General features: G+C 39.9%; 1 protein-coding gene and 1 long non-coding RNA gene across 11 annotated transcripts in view; both read left to right on the forward strand.

The window, feature by feature from the left end:
• The window catches only part of KIFAP3 (kinesin associated protein 3), a 68,782-nt gene that overhangs the window by 6,268 nt on the left and 43,379 nt on the right, over window positions 1-19,135 (forward strand). For all 10 annotated transcript variants that reach the window (XM_064427578.1, XM_064427579.1, XM_064427582.1 and 7 more), the window contains 7 exons: window positions 817-872; window positions 1,367-1,508; window positions 2,615-2,714; window positions 3,424-3,548; window positions 4,019-4,117; window positions 4,817-4,995; window positions 7,086-7,248. In XM_064427578.1, coding sequence (XP_064283648.1) covers window positions 817-872; window positions 1,367-1,508; window positions 2,615-2,714; window positions 3,424-3,548; window positions 4,019-4,117; window positions 4,817-4,995; window positions 7,086-7,248 — 864 coding nt within the window. The remainder of the gene's footprint in view (window positions 1-816; window positions 873-1,366; window positions 1,509-2,614; window positions 2,715-3,423; window positions 3,549-4,018; window positions 4,118-4,816; window positions 4,996-7,085; window positions 7,249-19,135) is intronic.
• Window positions 7,259-15,548, forward strand: LOC135304775 (uncharacterized). The gene is made up of 5 exons (XR_010366018.1): window positions 7,259-13,047; window positions 13,204-13,328; window positions 13,442-13,713; window positions 13,799-13,866; window positions 14,658-15,548. It is a non-coding gene; the product is annotated as an uncharacterized LOC135304775 (long non-coding RNA).

Below are 19,135 nucleotides of genomic sequence, written 5' to 3' on the forward strand. Positions count from 1 at the left end.
TATCATATTGAATCTGCACTGACAGTGACATCAAAAACCTCTAAGAGGATCTTCCTACAAAGGCCTCTGCCATCACCTCTTGCAAGGGTAGACAGTGTGCTTAGGCTGAATTTGGGCTGTGTGTAGAGCTGGAGAGTTTTAGAGCCTGACAAGCTTTGGTCCACTGTAACAGACAGCCTGTGGTATTTCTCTCATCTTGTCAGCTAAAGTTCCTGGCCTCTTGGTGCTCCTATTTATGCCTTAAGTTCAGCTTAAACTTTCTGCTCAGGGAACAGTTGAATATGTAACATTAGAGTCTACATTGCGTTACCTTTTGGTTACCCAGGTTTCTTGCAGCCCTGAAATGCTAAGCTTTGTTCTCAAGCTGGATTCCTAGTGAGACAAATTTAAAATGAAGATCTATGTTGTAGATGGGGTTTGATTGTAAGAGCTTTGCACGTTTTACCCTCTTTCACTCTGCATTTCTGTGTCGTGGTGTGTGACAGGGCACAAGCAGAATGAAAGCTGCTGATGTCTCTCACTCTGGGAGTGGGTGTTGCCACTCTGGGCTTGCTCTAAGGTTTATTGCCCTCTATCTCCCCAGCTGATAGGGCTATCACTGATCATTTAGACTGAGTTGTCAGAAGGCAGCTGGGGATTTGTTTTACTCCTTAGGGACTGTTCAGGTTCAGAAACCTGTGTGTTAGTGTGGCAGGTCAGCTGCACACTGAGGACTTTGACCTTGATTTAACTGAGTGTTCATTATGAGAACACTGGGTATGTGTTTGGTCTGTGTTTATGTGTAACTTAACTGCACCCATGTCGTTTTCTTTGTAGAAAAGAAAGAGAAAGCCAGCAAGCCAAAAGATCCACCCCCATTTGAAGGAACAGAGGTAAGTATTGGTGTTAAAAGAGAAATGCAAACCCTGTTTACTACTTCAGTAAGCAGTTACAAAAGCGAGGAGGGGAGAGGAAATGCTGAATTCTTGTGGGTTTTTTGATTCTTGTTTTATAAACAAAGAACTTGGTTTGGAAATACTGCACAATGGAAAAAAATTATCTCCAAAAAGGGTAAAATATTTGACTTGCATACTTGCCCCTCCAAGTATAGCACACAGCAGGACAGCCAGTGAGGATTGGAACATCAGACAGGACAGATTTGTGTCTGAGCATCCTTTGATTTTTAGGAATTATATCTCCTCAGATGTCCTGTGTTCATTGGCAGTCATTCTCCATGTGTTGGGGCTTTTTAACTTGTATTTTATTTTTGCCTAAGATCTGTATTCAGAAGCTGGGTGCCCTTTGGTGTGACAAGTGAATAACATTGTGATTGCTGGTGTTGAATTGCCTGTCTCTCAGTGAAGCCCTTGCTTCTGACTGCTTTCAGATTGATGAAGTTGCCAATATCAATGACATGGATGAGTACATTGAGTTACTGTACGAGGACATTCCTGACAAGGTGAGAGGCTCTGCCCTCATCCTGCAGCTGGCCAGGAATCCTGATAATTTGGAAGAGCTGCTTATAAATGGTAATTTGAAAACCCAATAGTAATTTCTCTTGATGTGCTGTTCATTTGTGTCCAGGGAAAAGTAGTTCACCTTTCATTTGGGATTTTCTTTAGTTTGCTAGGCTCTGTTTCTCTGTGTATAATAAGGTGGCCATCAAAGCTCTGTTGGGTCTCTCTACAAATGGATGCTGCTCAGACTGGTCTTAGGTGAGCCTAATACTGAAATCTTCCTGGCCTCTAGAGGCTTCAGCTGCTTTTTCCTGATCCTAGTTATTTTGATGCTCAGTTAACTTCAGCTGGCATTACTGCTGGAGATGGGGATGTATTGTTGTGTTCTGTAGAGCAGGAAACTTGCCTTGAAAAGGGGATTTGCAAGCTGACACAAGTTAATTTTTTATTTTCTTTCCTTGCCCTTTTTGTCTCTTTTGCTGAGCCCTTATACCTTCATGTGTTGATGACTTCAATACATGCTCATCTTGCAGTGTCACCATGAAGATGGGATGGGAATGGTGAGCCATGAAATAATGGCTTGTCCCTATGAGTTGTTAAAAATATTTAGTGCTATGTGTTCCCAGTTGCTGCTTTTCTGATCAAGGAACATGGTGCACATGAAGAGAGAGTAGCTAGGGCAACGTGACTGGAAAAGTGAAATTAAATAAGACAAGGAGCAACCAGATTATTAAATAATAAGTAGATTAAGGGAGAAAAATAAATGGAAAGATGGATGAGAAATACTGTCTGTCCAGGCAGAATTTAAAGGGGATTTACAAGTGGAAATTGTAGTGTTTTAGGCAGGAGACACAATGTAGTATGGAGCACAGAGCTGGCAGAGGCCACAAGATCTGAAGGTTAGTGGTAGTTTTGAGGTTAATTCAGTGTTTGGTTGCACTTTCCTTCCATGTTGCTGCCTCTTAAGGCTTGTGACAGGGTGACCACCCAGGGTACTCTGGTACTGCCTCCAAACAGAACTCATGAGCAGTGCTGCCTGTTAAAGTGAGATACCTGTGGAAGTGTTTCACTAGAAAACTGATAGATGTGCAATAAGGTGTATTCAAATTCTGAGGCTCACAAGCTAAAAAGGAGGGACACAAAATGCTGATGCTTCTCTAAATCTTGTTTCACTTCAGAAACTGCCCTGGGTGCATTGGCTAGAGTGCTGAGGGAAGACTGGAAACAAAGCATTGAACTGGCTACCAATATCATTTACATTTTCTTCTGCTTTTCGAGGTGAGTGCAGAGTCCCTGGATTTAGGAACATAAAGAATGTAGCTCTGCTTAGTGGCTTTTGATTTGTTTATTGCTCTGTGCTACAAAACTTCACTGAAACAGGAAAAACAAACACACTTGTGGCTCAGTTTTATCACTTATAACAAAAGGAACTCTCGTGGTGAGGCAGAGAGCTAAGAAGAAGCTAGTAAAGATCTGACTCACAGCTTTGTGTCAGAATGAAAGGTGGCTGAGCTGCCACCTCTAATTTCCATCTACACACCTGCAGGAAACAGTGTTCAAAACTGAAGTGAGCACTTGCTCTTATGCCAGTATTTCTGCATACCCTGCCTAGAAATAATTCAAGCAGAAATTGCATTTACCTGGATTTTAGGTCTCTATTCTGTTTCTGGTGAGGAGAGAGTGCTCTGAAACACTTGCAGTATGGAGGGCAGGGCTGAGGGGAAAACCTTTTCCTTCATGCATGAAAATTGGAATGTGTTTTTATTTTGATCTGGAGCAACAAACTGTTCCTTATCTTTCTACAAGTTGAGAAAATATTAATGTTTTCAGGGATTGCTATGTTTTGAAATAATTTTCCAATAGGAAAGTGCTTTAATGGGGCAAACTGTAAATACCTTTATTAATATTTGGTGTGCTACCATAGATGTCAAAGTAGATATGGAGTTGTTGGCATTTATTCCTCACAAGTATTATTTCTTCAATGTAGTTTCTCTCAATTTCATGGGATAATCACACATTACAAAATTGGAGCTCTCTGTATGAATATCATAGACCATGAACTGAAGAGACATGAGCTTTGGCAGGAAGAACTTGCTAAAAAGAAGAAAGCTGATATCCTTTTGATGTTCTGGCATAGCCTAATGGCTTCTGACTTGTCTTGATGAGCGTTGTTGGGTTACACAAGATGAGTACACAGCACCTTCTGTAAAAACAGTAGAATTTACCAGAAAGTGCAAAATATAATTGCAGATGTGAGAAAGACCAAGAGTGAAGATTTTGGGATGTGGAAGAGGTTAAGCTGAATCTACTAAAGCACACAAGAAAAAAAAATTGTATATTATCAGCAGTATGTCTTAGAACATCTGTGCTGCTTATTAGGGTGTAAAATATCCTGGCCTAGAAGGAGAGAACAGTCCTGGCCTGGACTGCAGGTGTAGACAGGCTGGTGCTGAGGGAAGGCACAGACACTGGGTGTTCCATAGATCCCTTGCTTTTCACTGGGGATTGAAGAACACTTTAGAGCACAGTTGTCACCTAGCCTGTATCACTTTTCTCTGAACTCCTTAACTTCTCTAATTCACTTGATGAAGATCCTGAAAATCAAACCCTGAAAAAGGACTATGAGAAAACTTACAAGAAATACAAAGGGCTGGTTGTCAAGCAGGAGCAGCTGCTTAGAGGTACCAAATCCAAACAGCAAATTATTTTGTTGTTGGTCAGCATTGTTGAGGGATCCTGTTTGATTCTTGTTACAACCAGGATGTCTTAAACATCCTCAGTGTGTGGATGAGTATGGAAGACTGTTGCCAAAGAACAGGGAGAAGACAAGTACTTAATCAGGTTGTTTGACACTATTAATAATTTTAAAAGCCATTTGTCAGAAGAAGAGCAAAAGTGATCCACTCTTCTTTGCTTATGATGTTGGTTTGGGAGGAGTTGGGTGTTTGAAATTTTTTAAAATTTGCCTAATGTAGCTTGTATCTGATTCTTTGAATATTTCATTGAATATATCATTGAAGATGTCATTATATTTCCAGTTTTTGTACTAAAATACCCTTTATGCTAGATTGAAATTATCCGAGTGGCAAACCTTTCCTGAGAGGGGCTTTTTGCTGCTTCCTGTTGCAATTGAAATTTAAAAAAATACAAACCACACAACATAAAAAGCTTCTAGTTATCATAATTCTAATTTTTGTCAGACCCACAATTAGAATTAAAGAGAAAAAAAAAGCATTCACTGGCAATTCCTTTCAAAATGTATTGAAAGGGGATCATGATGCTTCTGAAAGTCTTGTCTTCAGCACTTTAAGTGTAAATAGAGACTTGTTTAGTGGTGTTGGGTATGATCTGTTGCTGTGATTTGTGTTGACCTTTGTTAGTTGCAATTTACCTGCTGCTAAACCTCGCTGAGGATACTCGCATTGAGCTGAAGATGAGGAACAAGAACATTGTGCACATGTTGGTGAAAGCACTGGACCGGGACAATTTTGAGCTGCTTATCCTTGTTGTGACCTTCCTGAAGAAACTCAGCATTTTCATGGAGAACAAAAATGATATGGTGAGGCTTGTAGCAGTCTACTGAATGCTGGAAAGGTTGGAGTCCTGAAAACTGTGTGTGGTTGGAGGGAAGAGGGAAACATCTCTATTTTCACACTGAGTATCTCTAGCTCTGATTGTCCTATTTTGTTACAAGTAAAATGAGTGCAAGAAAAGTACAACATCCAGTTGTAACCTACTGCAAACAGTTTTGAGGAAATCCCAAACAGAGAATATGATGCAAATATGATCCACAAAATTCCGGATTTTGAATTCAACACCTCAGAGTCTTGTCATATCCTCACTTGTGGTGATGCCCATGACTCTGCCCCCAGACTATACTCTTATGACAACATTGTTGTTACTGCCATGTATTCACTAGGGAAGAGAGATATTTATTCTTCTGGAGTTTGCTGGACTAGTTTACTGATTTCCTATGTCAGTTTGGTTCCTTCCTGCTGCCAGTAGCTCCTAAAAACTGGAGGCAGTTATTCTTCATAATTTTTTTTTTGGTGAAGTCTTACACTTCTGAAATTGTAGCATAATTTGTTTTGTGACTTCAAACTCCAGCCAAGTACCTCCTTTTCTGATACTTTAATAGATAATTGGCTTCACCTTTTTGCCTCTATTACAATTAATTAGATGAAAATGGTAAATTTTCTTTATCCAAGAGGTAATCTGAAATCAGTAGTACACAGAGATGTCAGATTAAAAGATTTGTTTAAAAGCAGTAGTGAATTAACCTTTGCATGGACCTCTGCAGACAAATATCTCCCTTATTTATATATGGGATTTGGTTAGAAAAATTAGAATTAGCTCTCCAGCCCACTGATTTGCTGGCACACTTTCCCCATTTCATGTGATTTAGTGGAAAGACAAATGAAACAAAGTTGTTGAATCAGTTTTATTTCAGAGTGTTCTAACAGTTTTGAAAATGTTGGTGTGCTTCAGGTCAGCTCTCTGAGCATCCCTTACTGACAATAAAGATGATGCTTTCTTCTCCATTATATTATTACGGAAAGCTACCACTGAAGGAAAAGTTGTTCTGATATTTGTATTGGGCAGTAATACAAAACTGTCAAAGGCAATGTGAACCAAAATTAGTTGTGCAGCACCTGATTCTGAGTAGAACTGAATAATCCATGTGTATTTATAGCACATTCTTCCCTAGGCTGTTCCAGGGCCATATGAAATTCAGAGCAGTGAGGTAGGAGTTCTTGCTGTCTGATTGTTTCTGATCAAAGCTGTCCAGGCAGTTGTTTGATTATTGCACTGTGCTGTGTGAGGAGAGCTGTAGTTTCTTTTCTTAGTATTCATTCAGTGTCTATTTATAACCAGACTAGTAATGTACATGGAGAGGTCTGAAGAATGCCAAGTAATTTTATGTGCCTCCTTCTGGCCAAAGAAGGATCTGGGAAACAAAAAAATGAATGCATTTAAAAGATTGTGTCAAATAAAAGCTCAGAAATGTTGCTTAAAACATGATAAAACTTTCTGAAGTCTTGCCAGTTCAGATGTGTTTTCTGGCTGGTAAAGTGAACATGATCTCAGGAACTGATACCACTTCTCAGTTTCTGGATTCCACTTTTTAATTTGAAAGTGATACAAGTTTCAAGATGACTTTCATGCTTTTATTAAATTGACATGTAGGATGGCATGCCTCTTCTGAGAGCACATGCACACTTCTGGCTAGGGGTTCATTTGAAATTCATAATGAAAGGTCTCAAATTCTTTTTGGATGCCAAGTTTCTGTCTTTCTTGGTTGGGTCTATCTTTGACTCCACTGGCAGTTGCTGCAGGATTGCATGTGTTAAAGTTTAAATGAGTTTGCTCACCCCAATCTAGTTTTGCAGGTGATGTCTTTACCACATTCCTGCAGTATTCCAACTGTGAGGAATGTTTCCAAGACATATGAACTTGTTGGTTCAAAACCTTTTGTAAAAAATGTTTCCCAGCGAGCCAATCTAGAAGACTTCAACCACAAAGGCATAAGGGAAACTACTTCAGATGAAACTGCATTAACAATCACTGTATGGCTACAAATTGGATATTGAAGCCAGAGTAAGTTTGGCTGGATTATGGTTTTTGTTTTTTTTTTCTCTTGAAATACAGGTTGAAATGGATATTGTTGAAAAACTTGTGAAGATGGTACCATGTGAACATGAAGACCTGCTGAATATCACTCTTCGACTCTTACTGAATCTCTCCTTTGACACAGGCCTGAGAAGTAAAATGGTCCATGTTGGTCTGCTTCCCAAACTCACTGCACTCCTGGGTATGTCTTCTTTTGGTCTAACACAGACATTTCAGTGAAACTGTTTATGTCATGGTATGATTTCACTGGAAGTTGCTGTGCCACTTTTGTCTTTGCCACTTCCTCAGCACTCCCAGCTTCTCGGCATTCACATCAGATTGTCACACAGGTTTCCAGTAGATTTACTTCTAGGGTCTCTTAAACTGTAGAATGAATCTTCCAGTCTTTAAGAATTACTTCAGTAGGTATCTGAAAACTACATGAGCTGACACATGAATGATGTTTGTAACTCTGGGGGAGCACCTAGAAAAAATAGCCAGCAACTTCACAGAGCCTAGCTGATGTAGGTGCAAACTAAATATATAAATATTTTTTCTTTTTAGTGAAGCTTGGTATACCTGCTTGCTCTTGTGACTTGTCAGACAGATCAGAAATCTCCCAATTTTTTTAGTTTTCAATCTAGCCAGTACTGATTTCTAGACTTTCAGCTTGGCAGTCTTGTGTTAAGATCATGTAAGTACATCAGTTACAAGTGAAACTCCTTGCTGTCTCGAGGGGAAAGCCATGGAAACAATAAGGAGTTTGGAAAAAGCAGAGGATTGTTCTATTTGATCACTGTTGTATGCTGGAGTTCTGAGGTGGGACTTCTGTTGCTTTGTGTTCTTTGGCTGATAATACCTGGAGGCTGCTCTGGTTGATACACTGAAGGTTTAGCAGCTTTTGGCTCTAAGGAGTGGGAATAGAGGATCTTGTCTGTGTGAATCGCCGATGCAAGACATTGCTGAAGTCTTCTGAAATCTGTTGGCTTTGGGATGTGCTGAATCCAGTGCAGAGGATGTACCCTGATCCTGGCTGGAGCAAGGGCACTGCAGTGGTGAATCTCAGCTTTCTCCTCTAGCTGTGAAGTCTCTTAGGGTTGTTTGTCTCCTCAATTCTTCAACCTCAACACAGCCTTATTGCTGTTTAGTGGCCACCATGAAAACTTAGAGTGCTTTGGAAGCCTTAGTGCTGTTGGTGATTATTATATAACAGCTACCTGGTACAGCCTGAAATGCCTCACATCCTTTTATACTTTCTGTCCCAAAACCATGTTTGCACTGGTCTGAGCTAGGACGATGCAAATTGGCATTTGAAAGCCCTCTTCTTTATCTTTTTATCCTCCAGACAAGGTTATTTGGTAGTAAAATGAACTGAGAAATGGAAGCTGATGAGGAAATCTTTCCTCTTGTTTGAGAGAGGATCTGGTTAGTTAGTTTGGTTCAGCTTGGGTTCTAAGCTTTTTGGAGCAGGAACTTGTCCCTTTTGTTCAGCAGATAATGCTGTGGTCTGAGGGGGCCTTCTGGGGATTTGTAACCCCAGGCAATGGCATGACACAAATCACTGAAGTCCCTGCTCCCAGAAATTCTCCCATTTAATGTCAGACTGAGCTCACCAGTTAAATATCTGCTTTCTAGTGTCTGTTTGTAACGTGGAGAGGAGAATTGCTTTTCCAATGCCATTCTCTCAGAGTTGTGACTAGGCCTGTGTGATGAAGGCTGTTTAGCTCAGAAGAACTGGTTGCTAAAATTGGAGTCTGTTCTTTAAGTGGCTGTTAGGGTAATTACTGCAAGTCCTGCTGGTAGTTCCAGAATATTCAGTGTGTTTCTTCTCTCATCTAGGATGTATTCAACCATTCTTTCTCTTTTTTTTTATTTTAATTTTTCATAGAGTCATGTGCTGTTTGTTCTCACTTCTCCCTGTAGAATTGGTTGATACTTACTTTTGATGTGCTAGAAATCTAGGTAGAAATACTGTGTATTACTTGCTTCTTTAAGCCATCACCGTGCTTTGTGAGATTTTTCTTGGTATGGTGATTCAAACAATTCTCAAATGCATCACTTGCCATATCTTGTCTGAGAGAAGTCTGCAATCTGAATAATAAAACAGCCATGTGCCAGATGCCCCATTTATACAGGTTATTTGGGTATTAAACACACATTATTCAAGTCAGTACCCTTCAGTTTACATTTGCAGGTCATCTCCAAGTGCTAACACAGCACAACAGCTGTTGACAAGTCCTTGTACAACTCTTAATGCCAGAGGTCAAGTGTGCTGACTCAACCTCCTGAAATTTAGCATTTATGTATGCTGGGCCTCTGAGTCTTTAGCACTGGGTTTGAGGTGGGTACAAATTAAGTGTAATAGGTGTTTAAGGGGAGTGCTGAGATTGCAAAGAATTAAAGGATTTGTTAGGCAGTGGTTTAGGGCTGAGCATGGAGGTGAATGCAGTCTGCAGTTCTGGAAGATGCTCTGCTTTCCCAAGGGATATTTAATTGCTTGGGAGCAGGAAGGCTCTAAATGAAGGTAGAGGCTGAAGCAGTGAGGATGAACTGGCTCCCACTTTCCTGAGCTCTCAGGAAAGGAATAAGTGTGCCATGGATGTAATGGAGAAGGACCATCTTCTCTCTTTCCATCACACTCCAGAGTGTTGAGGCTGCTGTTGAAGGCACGGACATGAGAAATTCTGCTTAAGTCTTGGTTTTCCATTTTAATTAGCTTTTTCTTTTTAATAGTGCCAATGCTGCTTCCCCATGTAGCTGTGCCAGTCAGCACCACTTGCTTCTCTTCACAAGTCTCAAATATTGTGTATGACAAAGCTCCTCTTACTCCCTGCAGGCACCCAAATTAATCCACCACCGCTGATCTTTGTTATGCTGTGACTCTCAAAGAGCTGTGTGCAGCTGAGGGAAGTTTGGCCTCAGACTTGAGATCTGAAGCTGGAGCAGAGCTGGGGAGGCCTCGAAGATACAGTCTGCTGTACTCAGCCTTTTCCATACATGGGGTGGCTGAGGAGCTATGAAAAGAGATTTTGTTCCTTTGTGTGACTTCCATCCTTTAAGAAGACCTTTTAAATGTTGAATCACCAGGGCCCTGCAGAGAATGTTTTTTGTAGTGTGGCTTTGTTTTAATACTTAGAAATTATGTTTAGAGTGATCTTTACTTTCTGTGCCAATATATGCGAAGTGTGACTTAGCTGCCTAAGGTGATATTCATGTGAATTCACCAAGTGGTTTAAACTAGGTGTTTGCCTGAAATGTGGAAAACACAGGTTCAGTGTCTTCCAGTCCTCCCCTTGGTAAGAGAGACCAAAGCAGCCTGCTGCACACTACTCCATGGAGGTTTGCTTCACTCTTAGAGTGCTCTCATTGTGCTTTGCATGGCAGAATTCAAGGGAAGTGGAGCAGAGGAGTGACTTGTTCCAATTATGATAGAGTTTGGAAAGGGGGAAACATAGAGCTGAACTTAAAAACAGGATACAAATCTGTTTTCTTGGTTCCTGGAAATGCTCTTCCATTGTTGGACATAAGGGAAATGTTACCCTTTTTCATAATTCTTCCCCAGGATGTGTGATTGGCTTCTAAAGTAAATGCCCTGGCAGCAAACAGAAGAAAACATTCAATGAAAAATAAAACCCCCTTACTTTTTGTTTGGACCAAATCCACTTTGTTTTTCAGTTAAGTGGCCAAATTGAATACAAAATTTTTAGTACAGCTCTCTTAAATATAGGCACAGCTTGTGATGCATAGTCTTCTAATAAGGGTGCTATTTTATGGTGCCTCTGAGTTGTTTCTTAGCCTTGTGAAGTGAGACAAATAGTCCCCATTTGCCATGAGAACAAACAGCAGGCAGCTTGTACAGCAGGGCCAGCTGAGTGCTGCTGTGGGGGTTAAAGCAGCCTGAAAAGCTCGTGGGGAGCCCTGTTGAGAAGCAGCTCCTGGCAGCATCCCTGTGTGGTGGGCAGTGCTGGCATTTCTGGTTCCTCTCATCAGTGAGGGATCCCTCTCCAAGGGTGCAAATTACAGGGAATGCTGCAAAAGCTGTTACAGTGGGAAGGAACTGTGTGGCTGCTGAAAGAGTAAAAGGAGTAGGACTGACTCTGTGCAGGAAACAAATATCTTTTTGATGATGTATGTGCTCATCTCCCAGAGCTGCTGGACAGTTCTTAGGTGTACTCAGTACATATTGTCTTGAAATGCCATTTCCTTTTCATTCACTCCCCAGTGCAAGCCATGCTGAAAGAATAAAACCCATTATGCTTGGAAGTCAAACTTAAGTATCTCTTCTATTGCTTGCAATTACAATCTGCTTTTAAAAATTGAGGATTGAACACATACACTGGTGAGCTGAAAAGTGGGTGGGTCACAAAACAGAACTGATTGCAAATCAGGCCCAAACAGAGCATGGAGTGCAGAAGGGTTGTGCATACAGCTGTGAAAGTGCCACACAGTGCCAAGGTAGTCAATCTCAAATAGATTTTAGGTGGTGAGGAACACCGTGGGTTATGTTTTCCAGCACAGACTACAGTGGCTGAAAGCACTTTGGCTTTGTGGATTTGTGTTTTGGCCAAGCAGGTGAGTGTTACACAGCACTCTGAAATGCAGTGTGAGCAGCCCCAGGTAGCAACAGTATGGTTTTGCCAGTCACAGACTGTGCCCAGCCGCTCTGCCTTATTAATGTGAGCATCCTGGAATGATGGTCTTAATTTTTTGGTGTTCTAAGACTTAATACAAGCACAATGAGAAGCAATAGCCACCTAATTTTAGATAAAAATTCACGGGCTGTGGAAACTCCTAAGTAAGCTAGACTTCTCTGACTTACTCATTTAAGCTGGAGAAGCCAGAGCAGAGAGTGGCACTGACAGTCACATTTGGTCCTCAGTGAAGAGCCTGTCTTCACTGGATTCATTGATAGAATCTTTTCTGGGAACTGCTGAAATTCCTCTGATATTTTTCCATTCTTTACAAGTCGGGTTTAATGAGCAATCAAAGAATTGCCAAAAAGCTGTATGTTGGGCTTCTTAACAATCAAGGCTTGATATGGTATGTAGCCAAGCTGGATTATAAGGTGACTGCTGTTTAAAAAGCCAAGTAGTACTTTGCTCTCTAATTAACGGAGTGCTGTGGGTTTTTAATGCTCTATTCCTCTTATGAAAGTTTCTTTTAAGAAGGCTTAAAGTAGATGTGCTCTCTTTATGAGTTCACTTGGCCTTTTTGTAATGAACTTATTATGGAGCTTCACACATCTGTTGAAAAATGGAGCTTCTTATAGGCTACTGCAGTGTTTTTTCTGACTTTAATAGGCCTCGTTTATCCTATAAAGAAACATACATTTTCTTACCTGATCAAGTGAGCAAACAATGAGGGTCAGATGTGGCAAAGACCCTAACAAAAAGCACATGTCCAGCCATCAGGGTGAGGTAAAGTCATATCGGGATTGCTTGAAGTTATTAATGGCAGTAAAATTTATGCTTCCTCCTGTTTTCCCAATTAAATTGAGAAACCTTTTTTTCCTAAGGTGGCTCTGCAGCAGCTGGTTCCAATACTACTTGTGTGAATATTGCCTGGGGTGTCTCCATTCCTTTATAGTGAAGGCTGGCTGAAGCACATTAAGTAACAGTTCAACTACAGGGACCAGTCTGTTGGAAAGCAGCAATTATTAAGGGATTTATTTTAATGGTAGTTTTTTATCATTTGTGGTGAGTATGGCCAAAGCTTAAAAAAAAAAGAAAAACCCTCAACAACAAACAAAAAGAACTCTGACACAAAAAAAACCACAAACCAAAAACATCTCTTAACATTAATTTTCAAAATCCTTATTAGAAGTGCAGATAGACCTAAGCATGTCTGAGTGATATGAGGAGAGGAGGGTGCACAATGTGTCTTAGAACTCAGCACTTAAATTTAGATACCTTGAATGTGGATTAGGCAGCAAACTTTAAAGAAGAAATGACTTCTCATTTTGAAAAATACAGAACTGAATGTAGAGACTCATCACTGTCAGGTGAGTGAAAGCTCCTTGCTGTGGTGTGCTGGTCACAAGTGCATGTGTGAATTTACCTGTGTTACTGGCTTTTTTTAGTGAAGAGGATAACTTTAGTGGAACATAAGAAACTAACTTATGTGTGTTGACTGAAAATAAAAATGCTCATGGCAGCAGCAAGGACAGGAGTGGAGAGATGGCAGCAATCTAAAGATGAAGGGGCTGAGTTTTTGGAAATTCTTTGAACTCACGAATGGAAAAGATCCCTTGAGCCAGTATTTCTGTTGTGGAGCTTACAAGATGTGACTGATTAATTCAATGCTTTTAATGGTTTCTTAGCCTATTGCAAGAGCAAATTAATATTTAACAGTAAAAAGTAAATCTAATCTTCTGCTGAACTGTTGACATCTGAAAGCTTTACAGAGCTTAACTTGGATGCCTGAAGCATGACAGAACACAAACAGCTAGTTCTGGTTTATTGGATAAATCTTAATAAAGAAGGGGTGAGGCACTTCTGCTGATCTTCCTGATGTGTGGTAGCATCATCATGAAGAAGGCCAGGGTGGAAGAGAGGAGCACCTTTCCCAGAGCTGCTGTGAAGGCTGCAGGCAGAGGGGTACCCTCAAAGGACCATGTGGAACAACTTTGCTGCTGGGGTAGACCTAGAGCTCCTGAGGATTTTCCAAGGTCAGATGTAAGGGAGAAGGTTACACTCTGCTTTCCTTCAAGACATGTGGAAGCATCTTAACCCACAAGTTTGTTCCTTACTTAGGAGTTTCTCCAATGCTTGTTGCAGTCCAGGAGACCAGCTGTAGATTCCCCATGTCTGCAGTTGCTGAGGTGAGAAATGCTTTGTCAGTAGGTAATATTCTCTTCAAACCCTTTTAAATGGGTGCTTGAAGAATATGGAGTTCAGTTCTCGATATGTGGAAGACTCAAAAGCTCAACCAATATTTAAATCCACTTTTGGGGCCTAGTAGATTTGAAGCTCAGCTTTGTACTTCAGCATCTTCAAGACGGGTAAAACCAGTTTCCATTTCAGAGTGGTGAATCATCCCTTTCTCAAGGCCAGAGAACCCATCCTGCATTGGGTTTGTTCCTCCTCCAAGCCAGGAGCATGTTGGAATCCAGCTGCACCATCCATTCAGAGGAGCACAGAAAACCTCCACCTATTTCCTTTCCCTCTGAATGCCAAACTAGATTAGAAGGGTGTGTTTAGATCCAAAAAGTCTCAATATTTTCTAGTAATTTTAATCAGAGCAGTTGATGTATTTCAATGAAATCATAGTGCAGATATGGCAATAATTATGCATGTCCTGTACATTTCCATTTAATCTATGTAGCATAGTGGAGACTTCTAGAAGATTTTTGCTTAGAATTTTTTCCACTTTGGAAGTGTGTGTGTTTCCTTAGTTTGAATCAGACTGAGAACTTGTTCTGATTTCCAGTTTCTGGTAATAACAGAAATTTTCTATCTCTTGCTTTTTTTCTTGGTCATAACCTAACCCAAAACATAATACTTCTGTGGCAAAAAGAGAAGCAGCTTTACCTTCTTCTTTCAGGGATAATCCTATTGCCTCTTGATTTCTGTCTAATCTGAATTTTTAGTTGTTTTCTTTCTGCTTTGTGAGGTGTATGGGATATTGCAACTAATCAGCTTTCAGTTCCTGAGTGAAGTCATGGATTCAAGTATGATTGGCTACGGCCGATCCTAAGGACAAAAAATTGGTATGTTTTGCCTCAAAAAAGGACACACAATTACAGCAGTATGTTAATTACCAGTCTTTCTGAGTGGCAGTGGTTACTGAATGTTTTTCAGTCTGTCTTGCATGGTGTTCCAGGCAGAGAAATGGAGCATGAGGTTCCAGACATGCAGCTCTGTTTTTTCTTGTGCTGCAACATTAAATAACTCAAATTAGTTTTTAGTCCTTTAGGATTCCTCACTAAAGTTCTTTTTTTGTTTCCTAGGAAAAAAAATTGTAACCAGGTTTCAGATGTGGCATGTGCTGAGTTCTATGGGTGAAGGGGAAAAAATCCCCAAAAAACTAAACCCCAAACCCAACCATGGCAACACTGATATTTTAAATTAGGCTTATGGTATGAAGCCAGTTTTAAATAACATAAAGGGGGCACAGGAGGGGTTATTAGTATGTAATTACTATCATAATGTTTTATTTACAATGTCTAGTCTCCTTGAGTCTGAGCAGATTTGAAAATTCTTTCAGTTTCTCTTGATAAAATAAACTGATATAGCCAATATGATTTATATTTACATATGTAAATCAAACCAATATGTGTCTAGAGCACACATGGACTAACTCAGTCCAACTGTTTCAGAGCTGGCTGTGAGGAATGATATGGGATAGAGGTAAGTGGAGATGTCTTTCTATCAGTTTTTTCCTAAAATCACTGCTAATATGATACATTTGAATAAACTCTTGATTAATCTGTTTTCCGACATTAGGGTGATACAGACATAGGTCTGATATTCAGTTTGTGGCATTTCTAATAATCTAGATTTCTTACTTGCCTAATTCTGCAGCAGATCACATTAGGGTGTTAGAGTTTGAAACTGAAATAATGATTCACTCTGCTGTTTTAACAGGTATTTATCTTCATTTGTGTTCTGGTTTCAATTTAGTGTCGTTAATGTTTTGCACATGGGTGGGATAGGGCATATTTCATATCTAATGTGGAGACATTGATTATTCCATTAGAAGTGATGGCTGCTGGATTTACTGAGAGTGTTATATTTGAATAATTTAGTCCGTAATTTATATTCTCCTCTTTACTTCAGCATTTGAAAGCTGAATGCTGCTGCTGAGACTGGCAATTCAGTTTTACAGCTTTAAAGTTTCTCTTTTTGTCATGGAGCTAATGCAGGATTTTTTTATTTTAAGCTCACAAAGTCAGCCAAAATGTAGGACTTGATCTTGTGATCAAGAAATGATTTCTTTTTCTTCAGCCTCTGCTACTAATACTATTTAGATCTTTAACCATAGTAAGAACTAAACATGGAATTCAGGCTTTGGTCCCCAGAACTGGCACATGGCTTCTTATTAATGTTCAAAGGCTAAAATTCTGAAGCCATTTTGAACTCAGAACCCATCATGTATTTATTTCCCTCTCTAATTTGCAGAAAACTAGTTGTGAAAACAGCCCCAGGGACCTGATATTTTTCCATCCCATCTGCTCCAGCTGAACTACAGCTGCAAAAAAAAAAAAAATCTTAAGTATTGTTTCTATAAACTGTTGAGTGTATTTTATAACACAATAATTCCCACAAAATCAGTAACTGCAGTTAATGACTGGTTTGTTAAGGCATTAACTGCACTCAGCTGGGAATGACCAATTTCTCAGGAATGGCTGTATAAGAACTAAGGCTAATTCAGTTACACTTTCAAATAATTATTTGGTTAATTAATGGTAGATTCTGGTGGAAATCCTATCAAAGTGCTTGTGACCCCCACATTTAATATCCAATGAGTTCATTATGATTCATGTTTTATTATAAATGCCAGAAGAATCCATAATGACTAGGCCATTATTTTCCAGGGCTGCCCTTACTGCTTCAGGCCATTTGGCTATTCCACCTTCAGTCATAAAAAGCTTGATGCTCAAAACTTACCAGCATTTGTAGGCCACAATTTTCTGGCACCCCACCAAAACTTTGGTGATTTTTATGAACACATTTGGCAGAGATCTGTTTTTTGGGTTTTTTTCTCTTGCCTTTTCTTGTTAGGGCAATAATTGATCCTTATTCTGCCCAGTCATAAGGAAGTCTTCCTTGCAATGTCTGCTTTTTCACGTGTGGCCTTCAGCAGTGGTCAAAAATAGCAGAAAAGGTATCACTTGGGTGCTTTGGAAAGCTGTTTTCCAGCCAGCTGCTGGGCAGGATTTGAAATTTTTACAGCCAAGTCTTTATGCAATGCTTGACTCAGGGTTAATTAATTAGCCTTCAGATGAGTAGAAAATAGAAAAAGGAAGCTTGGTACTGACATATTCAAGTAATAGTCAGCAGCTGCCAGTTGATATTTTTGGGAGTGAAGTACCAGTGTAAAAGGATGAGAACTGGCTTGGTAGGTTTTTCAGAATCTGTCACTTCTTCCCCTTGTGTGTAACCTTCAGGCTGCAGGTGATGCTTTGAGTTTAAGATGCTTTACCTGCTGTGTCTGTCCCTTTCCTAATCTTCAACCAGCTCCTTCTACGTGGTCCCCAGTCAGCTTTCCTGCAGGCTGTGTGCTTCCACGTGAGCATGAGGTGAACAGTTGTGTTAAATCGTGGGCTTAGGAGCAACCACCTCCTCTTGACTTTCCTGCAGTGTTTTACTCTCTGAATCAGGAGCTGTCCCTGTTTTGTGTGAGAACTTACAAAATCACAAGGTTCTGCTTTTCTTTCCTAAGTGCATCCATAGGGAACATAGAACAGTGAAACTTGCAGACATCAGCCTGAAATCTCTTCCTTTCTGGGAAATTAAAATTAAATTAAACTTTGAAAACACATACACCATTAAATACTTAAAAGATGGGTTAGTTGCAGACTGTTTGCTTTCAGCTTTTGTTCTGTAGTTTACTTTTATCCTCAAGTTAGTAGAATTCACTTGTTTTACTCACAATTGAAAAGTACTTCCTTGCTGAGGCTGTGCAATGGTTGTTTGTGACTTGAAATGCTTTAAACCCTTCTCTGTTCCCCCTATTGACAATAGGACAGGGCAGTTCAGGGAAAATGGGTCAGGTAACTGCACAGCAAGGAGGAATTTAAATTCAGTTCTTCTCTTGCAAACTGTAGCTGTCTTTGACTTTTGTGTGCTGTGAAAGGTACCTTGTGGAATGCACTTTTGGAGAATGATTTAAGTGCTGGTCATTAGAAAGCAGCTCTTTAGGACTTCATTTAGATCAAATAAGTTTATTTGGACTCCACATATTCTTCACACTTTAGGTTGAGTATCTGGGTATTTCTGATTATTTTTGGTAGTTTTGAAACTGAGGCTGTCATTTCGCACTGACACCCAAGGTGGTGTTCAGGCACCAGCTTATTGTGACCAGCTAGGTTTTTGAAAAAAAAGTGGTTAGAAAATCATGCAGAATTTCCTCTAAGAAAGAAAACAGAAGGCTTTTACTGTTATATCAGCCCTATTGTGGTTGAAAATAAGCCACTAATATTGCTAAATACCAGGCAGCTGCTGAGCTTACCAAATGTAAAACTGTACCTTAGCTGATGCTTTATGTTAGCACAAATGAAACTTGTAAAAATAAGGAGGAAGAAAAAACTCACAAAGGACAGAGGTTAAACACTAACATTTAGCATCATTCTTGTGAATGGTCTGGCAGTTCATATGTGCTGAAGGTCTGGTCAAACTTCATTCCAGTTTTTCTTGTTGGTGTTTTGGGGAGCTTTTCTCTCTTTTATGCTGGCTTACCTTTTACTTCACACAGTTTCCTGCATTATCGAGCTAGGTGTAATTGTAAATTGAGTCTTGTGTTTGAGTCCTAAGTATGGGCATGGAGTGTTAAGAGCAGTGTAAACACATTTATTTTTTTCCTTTGACCCATGAAATTTGGAGGAATAATTTCTTCTCTAAACTTCTAAATTTATATAGAAGAAACCTTTATGTGTGTGAAGTTTTTTTCATGAAATTATTGTTTTCCCAATGTTTCTGCAGGTGAATAGATAGGTAAGGTGACCAGTCACAGGAGAAGCACTAAAGAGAACACACACTTCATTTTGTTTGCTGGTACCTCCTGTGCTTTTATTTTCATAATTATCAGAGTAGCTTTCACATTTGGGCATTACCCTTCCTCCTGCTATTAAATGTATGGAAGATTGTGATACCAGTTATATTTTTTCAAGCAGGTAAAACTCTAAGAAGATTTGAAAGGTCAGCTCTGATTTTAGGTTTAACGTGGCTAGGAATACTTCACTCACTTGTATGGCAGCTGCCAGAGGGCTTTCACGAGTCTCTTTGGATAACTCAGTTTTGAAAAGGGCTCTTTCTCAGGATAAAGGCATCATATCCTTGCTGCTCAAAGGAAATTCCAGTTCCCAGTGATGTATGCAGAAGGAAAATTTCACTGTTTGAGGTCTTTGTGCTTTGCTAAATTATTACACA

The sequence above is a fragment of the Passer domesticus genome, chromosome 7 (assembly GCF_036417665.1).
Source record: "Passer domesticus isolate bPasDom1 chromosome 7, bPasDom1.hap1, whole genome shotgun sequence".
Classification (NCBI taxonomy): domain Eukaryota; kingdom Metazoa; phylum Chordata; class Aves; order Passeriformes; family Passeridae; genus Passer; species Passer domesticus.